The sequence below is a fragment of the Rhinatrema bivittatum genome, chromosome 14, assembly GCF_901001135.1.
Source record: "Rhinatrema bivittatum chromosome 14, aRhiBiv1.1, whole genome shotgun sequence".
Classification (NCBI taxonomy): Eukaryota; Metazoa; Chordata; class Amphibia; order Gymnophiona; family Rhinatrematidae; genus Rhinatrema; species Rhinatrema bivittatum.
Window position 1 is genome coordinate 24,802,904 of NC_042628.1, and position 17,722 is coordinate 24,820,625.

The 17,722-nt window shown below is 42.7% G+C and overlaps 1 protein-coding gene across 14 annotated transcripts in view; it reads right to left on the reverse strand.

The window, feature by feature from the left end:
- CLEC16A (C-type lectin domain containing 16A) overlaps positions 1-17,722 on the reverse strand; it is a 231,073-nt gene that overhangs the window by 58,908 nt on the left and 154,443 nt on the right. For all 14 annotated transcript variants that reach the window (XM_029576845.1, XM_029576846.1, XM_029576842.1 and 11 more), the window contains 3 exons: positions 8,416-8,567; positions 4,250-4,454; positions 104-271 (listed from right to left, as the gene is read on the reverse strand). In XM_029576845.1, the coding sequence (XP_029432705.1) occupies positions 104-271; positions 4,250-4,454; positions 8,416-8,567 (525 nt within the window). The remainder of the gene's footprint in view (positions 1-103; positions 272-4,249; positions 4,455-8,415; positions 8,568-17,722) is intronic.

Consider the following 17,722-nt stretch of genomic DNA (forward strand, 5'->3'; position numbering starts at 1 on the left):
TAAATATTGATAGCCAAATCCTCTGCATGGGAACATTAATTATGTCCAAGTTATCTTTCTGACAGTGCAGATGCCATTTTCAGGACTGCAAATTATTTCTTACCTGGAACCTTGTCAACTGATGCAAAAACGGACCTCTGCACGGTGAGATCACTATTGCCACGTCGTGACTGATCATAAAACCTGAAAGGCAGATGCTGGGCTGCAGAGGAAGAACTGTGTCCAAAACCCATCACTTCCGTGGAAGGTTGAACTGGAAGGTCCAAAAGAACTGTAGTAAGATAGAAAAGCAAATTACACTGAGAAAACTAAGGTATAATGCATTTAAATATTAGTCCATGTGGTTTCCATCACAAATCATTGTACTTAAGCTAGAATTTTCTTCCTCACAAATCTGGCTGTCTCACTTTGCCTGCAAGTGAAATCACAACGATGACTGTGCATCATCGCCATTTACACTGTAATTGATCTTGTGTGATGTTCTCATCCTAAGCAAGGTGCCCAGTTTTCCAAGATCCTGCAGCCACAGCAACGGCCGCAGAATTTAACAGAACGCACCATCTACCGCTGCCAACCCAAGGTCTTCACAGCACACCAACGAATGTTCCCCTGTCCATCACTGGGCACAATCCCATCAGGCTTTTCCTTCTTTTGCTGTGCCCAACTGGCCAGTGGTCCCTTTGCTGCTGTCACTCCCACTGTTCCCTTCTCTGGCAGCCGCCGGGCACATGGATTTATTTTTTCTGAGTATAATTGGTGAGAGAGATGGCATTGTAGGCAAGATATTAAGAAGGAAAAAGAAGGCACTGGAAGGAAGCAGATGGGCAGATGATATACTGACAACTGGAGGGAGGAGAGGGGAAGCGTAGTAGATTGAAAAAATGGAGAGAAATATGGTGAGAAGCTAGGAAGAAGGGCCTGCAGGGAAGGTGCTAACAGGAGCTGGCAATGTCTCGCTCTGATCTGGGTGAAGGAGGAAACAGCCTCCCACTGGGCCAGAAAGAAGAGAAGGAAGAGAGAGTAACCTCCTGTGAGGCCCAATATAAGAGAACCAATTCCCACCCGGGCTGATAAGGAGGCAGCCATCTGCTGGCCATGGAACACACTCCCAGGACCTCGTGACACACCAGTGTGTCCAGACACACCTGTTGAGAACCACTGTCATAGAGTACAGTATACTCCATATTAGGTGCTACCACCCAAGAAAGAAATCTAGGTGTCATAGTGGATAACACATTGAAATCATCGGTTCAGTGTGCTGCGGCAGTCAAAAAAGCAAACAGAATGTTGGGAATTATTAGGAAGGGAATGGTGAATAAAACGGAAAATGTCATAATGCCTCTGTATCGCTCCATGGTGAGACCGCACCTTGAATACTGTGTACAATTCTGGTCACCGCATCTCAAAAAAGATATAATTGCGATGGAGAAGGTACAGAGAAGGGCTACCAAAATGATAAGGGGAATGCAACAGCTCCCCTATGAGGAAAGACTAAAGAGGTTAGGACTTTTCAGCTTGGAGAAGAGACGACTGAGGGGGGATATGATAGAGGTGTTTAAAATCAAGAGAGGTCTAGAACGGGTAGATGTGAATCGGTTATTTAGTCTTTCAGATAATAGAAAGACTAGGGGGCACTCCATGAAGTTAGCATGGGGCACATTTAAAACTAATCGGAGAAAGTTCTTTTTTACTCAACACACAATTAAACTCTGGAATTTGTTGCCAGAGGATGTGGTTAGTGCAGTTAGTGTAGCTGGGTTCAAAAAAGGATTGGATAAGTTCTTGGAGGAGAAGTCCATTAACTGCTATTAATTAAGTTTACTTAGGGAATAGCCACTGCTATTATTAGCAACAGTAGCATGGGATCTTCTTAGTGTTTGGGTAATTGCCAGGTTCTTGTGGCCTGGTTTGGCCACTGTTGGAAACAGGATGCTGGGCTTGATGGACCCTTGGTCTGACCCAGCATGGCAATTTCTTAAGTTCTTAATATTTACCCAGCGATATCTGCCTGGTTCTTTTACAATGAACCAAAACACTCAGTTTTACAGTTCTTCCTTGGAAAGAAAACTTAATCCTTCTTCCTTGGAAAGCACCTTAATCAAAAGATAGCTGAACATATAAAAGTAATTGTGCACCACAGGAAAAAAGATAAAATCCTGAACTTAAGAACCCTTTCAATAAAAGACCAAAAGCTTTCCCACCACACCTCTTTCAAGTACATGTTAAAGTATACACAAAACTGGATCCGTGGGTACTTTTGCACACACAGTCCCCCGGGGGTGATTGGAAAAAGCCCCTGCTTGTACCTGCACAGGCGAGAGACGTTCCAAGAAGCACGCATGTAAACTATTTCGGCAAAACCACGTGGAGCAAATAGCAGGTGCAGCTGTGCATGCATGGCTCGGGCAGGATAATTTCCAAAGCAGACTAATGCGCGCAAGTCCACTTTGAAAACTGATGTAAGTTCGGCACGCATTTGCCTGTCAACTTATCCCATACGTTTAACAAGGTAACATGAAAATTAGACAGAGCGTGAAAGACACCATGTGTTCATCAGCATTCACAAAAAACAGGAACCAAACAACTCTTACTGTAAAAAGGAGAATAAAAGCAGAAAGCAGCCTTTGGTATCGAATGTATAAATTACCTCTGTGTTTGGTAATTGCTTCTCAAAATATCTGTTCAGGGCAGGGCGAACAAAAGGGCAGAGGGAGTTTGTTACAGGGAATATTTTTTATTTATGTGCTGGGGCACCGCAGAGAATGGTTTCCTAGACCGTTCACATTGATCAGGGCTGACTCTGAGAAGCTTGTTTGGAATTTAATGGACCCATTAAGAAGATTACTTCCCTCTCCTATTGATAAAGTGTTTTTGCATTCCAAGGAAACCATGGATGAATTGGAATAGCTTTTACTGGTTAACTGATTACTGGGGATAGCAGGGAACCCGAATGTCAAGAGGTACGGTAGGTAATTATGTGTTTTTGCATCACCAATATTATGATTACAAATGTGAATCGTCGAGTTGAAAGAAAATATTTAGCACCTGCCTACCCAGTGCCGGTGGGTGTCCAAGTGATCTCTCTCTCTCTCTCTCTCTTGAATCGCACACGACAAACAACCCCAGCTCCTCAAAGAAATATATACCCAAAAACGGAAGACCCCCCCCCTCCTCCAGCTCCGTGCCTCGCCCGTGCCACTTCTCATCTCATCTGCCGGCCCTGATCCCACCCACGTAGGACCCACATATAACAGCTCGTATAGGGCTGACGTCTGCGTGGTACTTGGCACGCTTTGACATTGAGCGAGTGCGAAGGTAACTCCGCATGGCACATGACAACACGTTTATGCCCGCCAGAGCGCAAGTGTAAACATCCACGTGAACAGTTCCACGCATGTTTTCGAAAGTTGAAAGTACACATGCAAATGATTTCCCCACCCCCACCTCAGACTCCCCGACACCTCTTCGCAGTACGCGTGAAATCTCTTCCACGCATACTGTGGCGCATACAATCCCCGGGGGAAATGTTTTTTTTTTGTTATTTATGCACACATGTGCTTTTGAAAATGACCCCAGAAAGCACTGCAAGTGACCAAAATGAAGAGCCGAGAAAGGGACTTAGCTCAAGCTTGGGCTTCTTGGTCTCCTACTATGTTGTTTTAAAGGGGAACCTCTCTAGGGCCTGAGCAAGACACAAATCTGTAAGGCAGCTGGCATGACCCTAGTTTCCTGCCTGGATCTAATCTTAGATCAACAGGATCCACAAATTGAGGCTCTGACTATAGCGATCCCATCCAATTAACAGAACAGTTCCTGTTTTATACCATTTCCTATGTCAGTACACACATTACCTGGTTCTCAATAAAATCATTAACAGCTTCTAGTTAAACTGCATTTCTTTTTCTCTGTGCGCCTTACTTTGATAAGTGGTTCATCAATACAATTAGTGGTCATCGCTCCCCAGAGGAAGTTAATAACTTACAAGACCGGTCTTTGGTTCCTTCCGCTCCGTGCTAGGATTTAGAACTTCAGGGGCAAAGAAAGGTTGCAGAGCTGCTCATACACACTTCTGCTAAACTGCTTGCAAACGACAAGATATTTTCAGACATTCCCCATGGCTTTAGTTCTGGGGGGTACCATGAACACTTGGCGTTTAAACTCGGCATGTCACCATTTCATACCTTGTGGGGGAAGACTTATTTCTCATTATTGTAAGAGAGCTGTCGAATTCAGAAAAACATTTGCTCACCCGATATCCTTTGCATTTTCATGCGGCGAGCTTGGATGCGTCCCTTTGCCAAGCGCTGCTTCGCAATGATGCATCGGATGTGGTCCGAGAAGATGAATGTGGCTTGCAGGATGGGGAAAGGCTTGGAATGGGGAGTAGACGCAGGTTTGTGAATTATGATATTGAGAGCTCTGCTGTCATCTTCAACGCCTGTTACCTGCATATCCTGTAAGGAAGCAATGAGGGGGTTTTTTTTAGATTCAAATACCCGCTTTTAAAAATTGGAGGATTTCTTTTTTTTTTTATTGCTCATAGAAGAGGATTAATAGTTGAGTAAAGCCAGATAAGACTACACAGAAGTCAATTTTCCAAGGGTTCAGTAGCCTAACATCAGGAACCTAAATTTATGCACCTAGAAGTCCATATGCAATCACAGTCCGGATAGCAAAGTTAGCTAGATAAACTTATTTGGCTAACTTTGGAGGTATATTCAGTGGTATAGTTGCACTATTGAATCTAGCCTGCTATCTTAAAATGAGCCAGATAGCTAGACTTAGCCGCATGAGTTATCTGAAAATTTCAGTTAGCCAGATAACATATACGACTAATGTAACTACTCCCTGAAATGCCCCCGCAACTCCCCGAAGTTATCTGGCTAAATAAAAAGATAGCCGGCTAGCATTTTGTCAGATAAGTGTCCAAATATTAATTTGAGCACTTCACTAGTTATCCGGCTAAATGCCTCCAAACATGGACCTCATAGGTTCATTAGGCATCTACATTTAGGATCCTAAAAAAGTGATTTGCCATGGGGTTGGAGGAAAATAGTTGGTGCTCACCATTGATTTTCTTCCTAAATCTAGGCAAATGACTAGCAGGCCTACATTCAGGCGAATTTTCAGCTGAAACTAGGTCCATCTGAATGCAAATACCTCATTTAGGGGCTCAGCTTTTTTTTTTTTTTTTTAATATTAGCTTCAAAGTGTGAGAACTGATACGTTGCTGATGCGCTTCAGTCCTAAATCTGTTCTAATCTGCCTACGGATCAAAGCCCAGTTTTCTCTCTCGCCTTTTCCAGATAGCATTTATATTTCTAGATACTGCTTAAAACAAATCACTCTGCCACAATTAAGTACGACATGTGGAAATGTTAAGGGCAGGCTCCATTTTCCCTTTGACACTAAGCAGAAGTTTCTGGCACTAGAACGTGCCACTCTAAAGATGCAAGAAACGAAATTTCTTGTTTCCACCACTACCATCTTAAATGATAAGCCTAAACCAGGGGTCCCCAAACTTGTCCTGGAGGGCCACCAGCCAGTCGGGTTTTTGGGATATCCTCAATGAATATGCATGAGAGAAAATTTACATGTTATGGAGGCAGTGCATGCAAATTTTCTCTCATGCATACTCATTGAGGATATCCCAAAAACCCGACTGGCTGGTGGCCCTCCAGGACAGGTTTGGGGACCCCTGGCCTAAACCCTACCTAGCAAATATCACTAATACAGGGAGGGGAGGGTGTATTTTTTATTCTTAAAACGGAGCCAATTTGTTGTTCTTGCCTGTACCAGAGAGCAGGGCATGGCATCCGCCTCAATGAAAGGGCAGCAAGGTTTACACACCCAGACCACATAACAAAAATACACCGAGGCTTTGCAATTCTCCTTACAGTTGTAAGTTATTTTGTCATGTAGCCTGGGAGTATAATATAAAACAACAGAGAAGCCAACACTCTCCCCAGCCAGACCCAGGATAGCCCCTCCTATCTCTGAGGCTTCCCCGTCTTCTGACACACGGTGATTGTCTCTATATCCACCAGAGGCTCCCCCACTTTCTTCTGGCTGGCAGACTGAACAGGAAAGCAAGGACCCCGTAGCTTCTCGGCTATCTTTATTCATGTCTTCAATCAAAGGCACATAACGTTGGCTCTTTGATGAAGATGTCGTCAGGGACAGCCTCTGAGCTATAGGACAAGGGCCACTAAACCTATTTATGCCATTAAATCATTTTTAATGCTGAGCACGGCAGACCAAAGGGTCCCTGAGCTAGTTTTGATCTGTGGGCCATAGTTTGCCCACCACTGCTCTAATCTGGTATTTAAGGAAAATCAGTACTACAACCTGAATGACAGTCAAAGAAAGCCATATGGCAATAAGAACATAAGATTTGCCATACTGGGTCAGACCAAGCATCCATCAAGCCCAGCATCCTGTTTCCAACAGTGACCGATGCAGGTTGCAAGTACCTGACAGGATCCTAAAAGGTTGATAGATTCCCAGGGACAAGCAGTGGATTTCTCCAAGTCCACCTTAAAAATGGTTTATGGACTTTTTTTTCAAAAACTTGTCTAAACTTTTTTTTAAATCAGGCCACACTAACGACTTTCACCACATCCCCTGGAAGCGAATTCCAGAGTTGAATTATGTGTTGGCAATGTTTGTTGGTTTATGACAATGAGCCAACTGTAAGTGCTTGGAGGTGAGCAGATACACCATCTTCAGGAATATTCCTTGATTTTTATTGTACACTATGTTAATTTTAAATTAATAAAACAGATTTGAAACAAAAAATACTTTATTAGTTTTAAATATATCACCTAATAACTTCATTGCACATCCTTTAATCTTTGTACTTTTTGAAAGAGTAAACAACTGATTTGCATTTATCCGTTCTACTCCACTTGTTATTTTATAGATCTCTCATATCTCCCCTCAGTCACCTCTTCTTCAAAATAAAAAGCCTTAACCTCTTTGGCCTTTCCTCACAGAGGAATTGTTCCATCCTCTTATCATTTTGGTCGCCCTTCTCTGTACCTTTTCTAATTCTGCTATATCTTTTTTGAGATGCGGCGACCAGAACTGCACACAATACTCAAGATGAGGTCGCACCATGGAGCGATACAGAGGCATTGTGATAGTCTCCGTTTTATTCTCCATTCCTTTCCTAATAATTCCCTATTTGTTTTCTTGGCTGCTGCCGCACACTGAGCAGAGAATTTCAACGTATTATCAACGATGATGCCTGGATCCTTTTCCTGGGTGGCGACTCTCACTGCGGAACCTTGCGTTCTGTAGCTACAATTTGGGTTGCTCTTCCCTAATCCCTACATGCATCACTTTGCACTTGTCCACATTAAATGTCATCTGCCATTTGGATGCCCAGTCTTGCAAAGACCTCTTGCAATTTAAAAACTTTGAATATTTTTGTATAATCAGGAAATTCGATCACCTCACTCACTGTTCCCATCTCTAGGTCATTTATGAATATGCTCAAAAGTAATGGCCCTAATACAGATCCCTGGGGCACTCCACTATTCATCTTTCCCACCGTTATGGAACTCCATCCCCTCAAATCTCAGAAAAGAACCTTGCATCTCAACCTTCAAAAAAAGACTAAAGACCTGGACATTCTTACAAGCCTTCCCGGACGCCAACATAGTCAACTAATCTCCAACTACACCTTGGTTATCCATTCTATTGTTTTACATATTTAAATTAATAACCTATCCTTTCTCTTCCTTCTCACCCAAGTTCTTATCACCCTGTTATATGTAACTGCCTTTTCAGCACCTTTGTTATAGTTATGTTTACTATGCACCCCTGTTTTATGTGAACCAGCATGATGTGACTGCTGTCTCGAATGCCGGTATATAAAAATTTGAAATAAAATAAATAAATAAATCTTTCTCCATTGAGAATATTGACCTACTCTCTATTTTCTTTTAACCAGTTCTCAATCTACACTAGAACATTGTTTCCTATCCCATGACTTATTAACTTCCTTAAGAGAGTCTCTCATGAAGTTCTTTGTCAAACACTTTCTGAAAATCTACTCACACTATATCAACTGGCTCATCTTTAGCCACATGTTTATACTGACACCTTCAAAAAATGTGCACATTGCTGAGGCAAGACTTCCCTTAGCTAAATCAATGATGACTTTGTCTCATTAAACCATGTCTCTCTCTCTCTTCCTTGTTCTGTCAAATAGTTTTAATCATTTTTCCAGGCACTGACATCAGCCTTACCAGTCTGTAGTTTCCCAGCTGTTGTCCCTCTAGTACTCATCTTCTATATTTTGGATAAACTATTTGGGCTTATTTTATTTAACAAAAGCAATGAAGGGTTTATAATGGCCCTTGTGACTTTGTCATTAAACGCCTACATTAAAAAAAAACATTCCCATACCTGTAAAAGCCCAGCAAACTTCACCACTCCCCAGCCCAGCCTCTTGTTATCTGGCTCCACCAGACTCATCTGGTAAACATCTACAGCCAGAAATCTCTGGACCTGGCCTCCATCTTTTGTAACCACAGTGCAAGCAATTAAATCGCTATTATCTGAAAAGGAAAAAAAAATATATTAACAGTTACGGAATTACCACCGTGATTGGAATATTCACATTTTCTAGACATTGCAATGTTCTAGCATTGAGCGAGGGACCCACTTTCAAAACCACGTGCCCCTTGCTCCTCCAAGATGAGCACAATATGCAATAGAAAGCACTCTTGCTGGAGGAGGTTCTCATGCACATACGAGCGGCTTCCAAACCAAGGAAGGGTTTTTGAACAGTAGAACGGGGTTAAGACTGTGCACTCAATCAAAACGCACCATCTACCTGGATGAATCTTTCGGTGCTTGATAATATTGATGCAGAGGTAAAATGGTCTTACACTTATGAAGTGAAACATCACATACAGCAATTTGTTCTTCATTGATTAAAGTTCATGTCAAATGCACTTCCCCACGTTAATGCAGCATCTTGTATGCAGACTACGCTAACAATTAATAAACTGCAGTGCCGCCCTCTAACAGCAGAGAGCCTCGTCAGGGATCGATTGATGGAATGCACCAGTCGCATAACAAAAAGTGGCTCTTAATTCATTTAAAATCATTTATAAACTCTCCCCAATAAAAAAAAAAAATGCAGTAAGTGAAGGATTATTTGCATCGAACATCCACTGCTTCTGTTTCTGATAAGTCAAACAGCTTGCATGTTCCTCTTTTGTTTCCAGTTTCCTTTTTATTGTTAACGAGAATAAGGAACATCTGAAGATAGCTCAGGGTTGGAGAGCAAGTCTTTAAACTGTACAATTTACCCAGCTGGGACTGGCACAGGAAATCCAACACAGTGCTGCGATGGGCAACCCTTCTAAAAGACATTGCAAAATAAGATCTGCTTCATGGGGATCATTTTTAAACCATCCACCTTGAAGCAAAATCCAAGGGCCTTTTGTAACCCCGCAGCCTTTCTGCTAGGTCTCAAAGTGATTTACATTAGAAAACTATCCCAAATAAACTACTCCTCCACACTTACGCCTGCCAATTTGTGAAGATAGGTTGGGGGTTTTTTTGGGGTTTTTTTGCAGGAATCATTAAGGGCATACAAATGTTTGTACTTCAGTGCCAACCCTCGCTGCCCCCACCTCCGAGAACGCCTCCTCAGCCCTAGGCGTGTACTTTTGACCTGCATACACGCCAGGCAACCTTTTAAAAGTCCACCCCTGCAGGTGAAGCACCAATTTGCCCAGAAAAAAAAGGTTTTTACAATTGCTCTCAACATTGGTGCACTTGTCAAACTTGAAATTTTCTTGAAATACACTTTTGTTAGCATATGGCAATAAGCATGTGAGCAATATACAGCAGAAACTAAGATGATTTTTCAACTGCTTACTAAAATTTAATACATCAGATTATATATTTTAGCTAATTAGGATAGAAAAAAACGGCAAGTTTTAACTCTAAATACTGCTGTACACAGTCCAGCGTTCTTACTAACAGATACTTGTCTGAATGTTTCCAGTTGCATACAGGGGCGACCAATCTTAGTATAGCTGTAGGTGACCACAACTGAGCCCTTGGGAGGTGTATGTGAACTTTGCCAGGGACAGAGGAAATTACAATAAAATGGTAGGAGCAGAACATTTTCCTATCATTGACACACACACACAAACATATTTCAAACGCTCACATATCTGTTCCTCATCTGTTGCACATCATCTGAGCATGGCTGGGTGTCAGGTTAAATCTGATGTTACCACCTCTGTCTCAATAGAAAGATCCTTTCTCTGGAGGCTGGTTCCCTCATTTTTTTTATATTTGGGAATTATATAAAACACATAACATGGGGAACATGAATAAACGCAACATGCTCTTGATGAGAGCAAGGATTAAAATGGGCCTGGAATGCAGGCGGTACAGTCTCTTGTCGTCATCAGGTCAGATTAACACCTTTAAAATACATAGGCTCACAAAATTATTGCACAACTTTTTAGAAGGGTTCAAACCTTTCCCCCATAATCTGTGTTGAGTTTTTTTTTCTCTCTTTATCATATTTTTATACCATTTTTCCAAAATGGTGCTTAAGGTGGAATCCAAAACCATTAATGAGAGTAAACATCATATTAATAAAACATCAAATAAAAATTAAAACATAAGAATCTCTCATTTTTCGAGGTTTTGGAGACGAGAAAACAGACCTGAGATAAGATTCTAATTATTACAGTTCTTCAAGGAAAGAGGGCTCTTGGGGAAACATTTGCTAGCTGCCCAGCGTGCATATGTCACGGCTATTTAACACCAGCCCACAAAGAGAGAGAGTTAAGAATAGAAGGGGTTTGATTTCCTCTGAGATTAGAAGCCTTTCTGCACATTCCAGTGAAAGCTCCCCTGAGGCTGGTGCAGGAATCTCGGAAAGCTTTTCTTCCAAGGTGTGGCACCAATCATTTGCCCTCATGTGACCCCTGGTAGAGGAACCTGGACCTCCCCAGGTCAATGCAGTCAGCCTTTCTATTTATTTATTTATTCATTTATTTATTTATTATTTTTATTATACCGAGTTTCATGATCGGAATCACATCAACCCGGTTTACAATTAACAATGTGAGTAAAGACAGAGAGTAACAAAGTAAAGAACATTTCCCAATACAACAACAAATATAGTATGAAACTTAACAAATATTATAACAATATTTTGGATGTGAGAAAGTTACAAAAAACATGGAAAAATAACTTGGATATGAAAGGGAAGGAATTGTAGAACGACTATTAGCATTTTAACCAGCTGTATCAATTAATAAATATGTATAATATTATAAAATATAAAATATAGGTGTGTAGAAAAATGATCAGATATGATATTGTTGTGAAGTATAATAAAAATTTGGTGTGACTGCGTGTGAAGTTAGTGGGATTTATTTTTTTACAGTTCCTAACTTTTGTGTTTATGCTGATGATGAGTGGGGAATTTAATCCAGATCTGGGAAAGCTTTTTTAAAAAGCCAAGTTTTTAGTCTTTTCCTAAAAGTTGGAGCGCATGGTTCTTGTCTTAAGTCCGGTGGGATGGAGTTCCAAAGGATTGGACCTGCTGATGAGAGAGCTCTTGAGCTGTAGGATTTATGATGGTAGGATTTTTTTATAGCTTTTGATGGTAGCTTTTGATTTATGATGGTAGGATTTTTTTATAGCTTTGTCAACATGTAAATTGAAGTCGCCCAAGATTCTAGCAGAATGGGCGCGCAAAGGGGCCACAAGAGTAAAACGTCTGATTGGGCAGAACGAGGCAATACTTTGTCAGACCTTTCTGAGCCATGTAGGATGATTTTGGTTTTGGCAAAAGGCTCCTCACCCATGAGTAAACCGAGCCCTGGGAAAACAGGCTTTACATTCTCTGGACTGCAAACGTGCCCATGCCTTTTATCTACAGTGCACGTTGGCCCACAGGAAATCTACTCAATTATTTGTTTCTTTCGATACCAACAAATTGGGAAATCCAGTGGGAAAACAGATCCTTTCCCTCCTGGTTGGTGGACTGCATCTCCTTATGCTACCGGAAAGCGGGTATTCCGCTACAAGACCGTGTGAAAGCACACTCTATTAGGGCGGTGGCAACCTCAGTGGCGCACCTTCGTTCGCTGCCACTTGTTGATATTTGTCAAGCTGCGACCTGGAGCTCTCTCCATACCTTCGCAGCCCATTATTGCTCAGATAAGGCTGGCAGGCAAGATTCCGTTTTTGGCCAGTCTGTTCTACGCAACTTATTCTCAGCTTAACTACCCAACATCCTACCAGCGACCCGGTCTGGGTTTTCAGGATGCCCTCCTACCCAAATCCACCCCTGCTGTTGTGCCTGTTGCACGTCTTTGGGTGCATTTGGTGCTTTGCTCGGGCACCTTCAGCTCGCTATTCACCCACGTGTGAGGACTACCATCCTGCTTGTCCTGTGAGAAAGCAGAGTTGCTTACCTGTAACAGGTGTTCTCATAGGACAGCAGGATGTTAGTCCTCACGAAACCCGCCCGCCACCCCGCAGAGTTGGGTTCGCTTGCGATTTATTTTATTTTTCGCACGTACTTTTTTACTATAATACGAGACTGAAGAGGGACCCCTGCTGGATGCAGGGTCAGTGCATTGCGGGGCATGCCCAGTAGGGGCCAGTCAAAATTCTAGAAACTTTGACAAAAGTGTTCCGTGATTGGGCTCCATCCTGATGATGTCACCCATGGGTGAGGACTACCATCCTGCTTGTCCTGTAAGAAAAATGGTATCTGAATTCAAGAAATCATAAGATAAATACAGGGGATCTCTGAGGGAGTGATGGGATTTGCAAAGTTAGCAGGGCTGGGCAGACTGGATAGGCCATACAGTTTTTTTCTGCTGTCATGTTTCTATGTTCCTAAGGAGTGCCTCTTCTGAAGTGTAGTACTCTCAGTGCTGCTAGCTGGTTGGGCTGCCATTTTAGCGGCTGCTACTTTCCTGATAACATAGTAAATGACAGCAGAAAAAGGACTACTGGCCCATCCTGTCTGCCTAGTTATCCTGTCCAAACTGCTAAGGATTCCTTCCAGCTGCCGACCACCTTCCTTATCCAGGACAGTCCTTTTTGTCTTTCTTCCTTGTGCTCTACCATCTTGGACAGAAGAGCATGCATGAATCCCACTTAGTTTCCTCCAGCACTCGCCTTTCCCAAGCCTAAGCACAACTCTCTGTAATAATCTAAATAGCCAGCAACACCAGCAAGGCTGCAGCCTTCCTCTTTGGATCTGTTCGCGTCACTTCTGTTGTCTGCCCAGGCCCCCAAAACCATGCACCCCTCACCTTGCCTCGCATTGCAGAGCCCGGTGGCCTGAACCACAGGGACAGCCCAAGAATAAAAATCACTGCAGCTGTTTCCAGTTCCTGAAAAAAAAAAAGCTTCATCTAACTCCCAACTTGTCAAGTACTCCTTCTATAAACAAACAGATTCAAAAAAACAAGATGAACAGAAATACCAATAAAATTCAACCGCCCTGGAAAGTTGAGAGCCTACATAATTCCATGGAACTTATCTGCTAGTTACTTAGACGGAAACATCAGTTTCTGCCAAGAATTATAAAAGGTAATTCCTCTGAAAAGCCACATGTACAGTGTTGATACTGTGGTGGTTATTAGATACTGTGTATTTGCATAATACTGGAAGACAAAATGCATTTATATCTACTCGGAAGACTTGACGCGCCAGAAAATAGAACTTTATCGCTGTCGTTTTATTATGTTACTATATTTTTTTTTTTAAATGAGGAAGACCATGGCATGAATCCGTGCTAGGTATGACCAATGTATTCAGAGTAGCTGAAGTCATTGTTAGAGGTTTTGCACTGTCTGGGACCACTTTAGGTGGTCCCAGACAGTGTAAACTTTTATGGCTCCTGGAGCTGGCTACCTGCTTTCCAAATAAGAAAGAAAAAAAAAGAAGATTTGCTTCTAAACAATGATGCTGCTTTGATTTTGTGGCCAACGTTTCTGCTTGCGGGGCTCTTTTTGATAGGAGCCCACCTCTATCGTCCCAGCACTTTTTGAAGCAGTCTTTGAAAAGTCATCTGTGTTTTGCACCTTTTCCTAAATCTGCCCATATTTTGGCATTTCCATAGTGCCCTAAACTAGGGCACGCTACATCAAACTTTGCTCTTTGGAGTTAAGTTCCTAACAGACCACCTACATTTTCAGTGAAAGCATAAGTTACACCGGTTTTCAGAAGAGAAGGTCCCTGTGAAAATAACCCCCACCTAAACTATCTGCACCCTTCACACCTGCTAACAGGTGTACAGATGTTTCCCAAGGCAATTTATGCACCTATGTTTGAAAATATAAAAAACCCGAGGGTAAGCGCCAAGCCTTCCCCGTGCCTGGGAAGGGCTATGCTCACTGCGGGTAAATGCGTAGAGGATTACGCGCACGGAAAGAGAGGCAGACCTGCGCCAGGGCGGGGAACGCAGCCACCTCAGTCTGTGGAGGGAGGAGAGAAAGCAGTGACAGCAGGATGATGGCATCCAGTAAGTGGAAGGGAGAGAACGGCCACCCAGCAGTCTCTTGCGAGTTGGCAGGCCCTATATTCTCATGCATTACTGCAACGAGAACTAATGCAACCATCCCGCGATAAAAAAATAACTCTGAAAAGTCAACGAACATTCCTATGTAACTACGCCATCATTTTCTGCTCATTTTACTATATTAAAACATCCCTTTTGACACTTTATGGCACACGTAAACTGGATTAAGAAGCTCATGAGGAACAGATATCACTATTTATTTTTGTCCGATGTTGCCAGCTCCTGAAAGCTTCATTCTGAGCTTTGAGTTTCATTGTAGTGACTTTTAGAATATCAAAACTACCTTTTTTTTATGTATGAAATGCTTGTAAACAAATAAAAACGAATGCTGCAATGCATAAAAGAATCTTCTATAACTGTGGTGCCCTATAGAATAATTGTTCTCAATTATCCCAGCATTAGTAGCATGGGATCTATTTAATGTTTGGGTACTTGCCAGGTGTTTGTAGCCTGGATTGGCCACTGTTGGAAACAGGATGCTGGGCTTGATGGACCCTCGATCTGACCCAGTAAGGCAACTTCCTATGTTCTTATTAAAAGACTGATTGATTGATCATTTAAAATCCAAGGAAGGTCTTGGCTTGATCACACCTCTTAAAAATAACTCGGTGTATCACCCTGCTGAAAATACAGTGGCTAATTTTCAAAGCCACTTCTGCAGGTCAAAGAGTCCTTAACTGGCAGAAATGGGACTTTTGAAAATTGCCCGCCCGCACACAGGTACTTGTATCTGCAGTGAGAGGACAATTCCTTGTGGGCGAGGTTTGGAATGACGCCCATACTTCTGCATTTTCAAAAACATGCACAGAACTTTTCTCAGAAAAACTGCCCGCACACAGAGGCAAGAGTTAAAGCGTGAGGGCAGTTTTCGTGGGATCGTTTTCATAGGGAAAGTAGGTGCGTACTTTCCCTTTGAAAATTAGTGTAAAGTCCACAGAGTTTTATAATTACTCCCCCCCCTCCCCTCACCCCCGGAAGGCAATTTTCAACACTTTTGTGGAGAGATTCCCGGGATGGGTTTAGACCAGGGGATGCAAAACACACAGCTAGCTATGCATTTGCATAACTGTGGGCCTTGTTTTGGCTGGAAAGAGTATCTACCGAAAAATCCAGTGAAAATCTCTGGGGGTGCTTTTGCCTTGGGCAGTTTTCCAAGGGCACATACGATCATACTGGTTGCAAAACCCATGGCTAAAAGCAACTGCTTGCACGGTTCTGAAAATTCCCCCTCTTGCTGGGTCCGATTACCCTGATGTTCCTCTTGCCAGCAACTTACTTCTCTTTGCTGTGAGTGGAAGGGGAGAGGTTTGTGTGTGGAGGAACTTGTGTGACAGTGCAGTTTCGATCTTCCATCCCAACATGCACAGGGCCATTTCAAAACAATAATATTGTGGTGCACGTAAGGCCTCATCAGCAAACAATTTAGTTTAGTTTAGTTTATTGGTTTTTTATATACCGACACATCAGACAAGCCTTCACATCGGTTCACACATGATAAAAAGATTAGAAATACAATAATCATAAATAGTAACAGCTAAAAACTATATAGGGTAAAAGAATAAATTAGCTGTTAAGAGAGATAAAATCATAGATTAAATAAATAACATAATCAAGTACAAGGACTTTAATATAAGCTTTAAAAATCACACACTTCCAGTGTTTAATGACAGCAGACCATCCCTAATGGCATATGGAGCTAGGATAGCAAACTGGAGGCTCTTTAGGGTCCACACTGTGAACCTGTCTTACAGATTTTGTAAAACTGCACAGATTGTTTTTGCACTTTAAGATTCAAAAAAGTGTAACATTTGATTCTGAGGCGGTGAAACTTGGTTTGGTGCTGAATAATAAGAGTGGAATGTCATTTGATGACCGTAACCACCTTTGGTGTTTTATGTTAGCAGAGTACACCTACGATCATATTTAAAAGCAACTTGCTAAGTAAAACAAAAAAGTATATGCCTGGGCAAGTTCATATCCTTGTTATTTTGCATACAGATTTTCAAAACTATACTGAGGGATTTCCCATTATGGGCTTAATGCAAAAGATTATTGTTATTAAAATGTATGAATCACCCGGGGCTTCCTATCCTCTGCCCAGGACCTCAGGGATCTTCTTGAGTGGCTGACCGCTGCAGGCAACATCTGGGGCACCTTACCACTGTGTCCATCAAGCCTGCTGGGGGAGGGGGGGGGAGGCCTTCAAGTAATAGTGTTGTGAGTGGCGAGATGGGAGAGCTTCCTATCCTCTGCCCGGGACCATGGGGATCTTCTTGAGAGGCTGACCGCTGCAGGCAACTTCCGGGGTACCTTACCACTGTGTCCATCAAGCCTGGGGGGGAGGGGGGGGGGGAGGCTTTCAAGTAATAGTGTTGTGAGTGGCGAGATGGGAGAGCTTCCTATCCTCTGCCCGGGACCATGGGGATCTTCTTGAGAGGCTGACCGCTGCAGGCAACTTCCGGGGTACCTTACCACTGTGTCCATCAAGCCTGGGGGGGGGGGGGGGGGGGGAGGCTTTCAAGTAATAGTGTTGTGAGTGGCGAGATGGGAGAGCTTCCTATCCTCTGCCCGGGACCATGGGGATCTTCTTGAGAGGCTGACCGCTGCAGGCAACTTCCGGGGTACCTTATCACTGTGTCCATCAAGCCTGGGGGGGGCCTTCAAGTAATAGTGCTGTGAGTGGCGAGATGGGAGAGCTTCCTATCCTCTGCCCGGGACCTTGGGGATCTTCTTGGTATACCACCTTCATGGAGCGGAAGGATGGAGGGCTGCCATCTCCAAACAAAAAAAAGCAGAGGGGTGGGTAAGAGTATGTAAAATTACCGGTGAGGACATAGGCTATAGGTATTGCCAATTATTAGGCTTGTTCAATATTTGTTAATTGTTAATGTGGCTCGCGAGAATGTGGGCTACTACCTGGAGATAATACCCTTGTTCAATGTACATACACACGGTTAATGAGACTCCATCATTGCTCTAGGCTTCAATAGCAAGAGGAAATGTGGAAGAAAAAAAAAAGGATTTGCATTCACAAAAAAGCGAGGTGTAGCTTGCTTGTTACGGCGGTTACTTCCCCAAAACCAAATAAGCCGATACTTTATTTTCAATACATATCCAGCATAGCTCTCT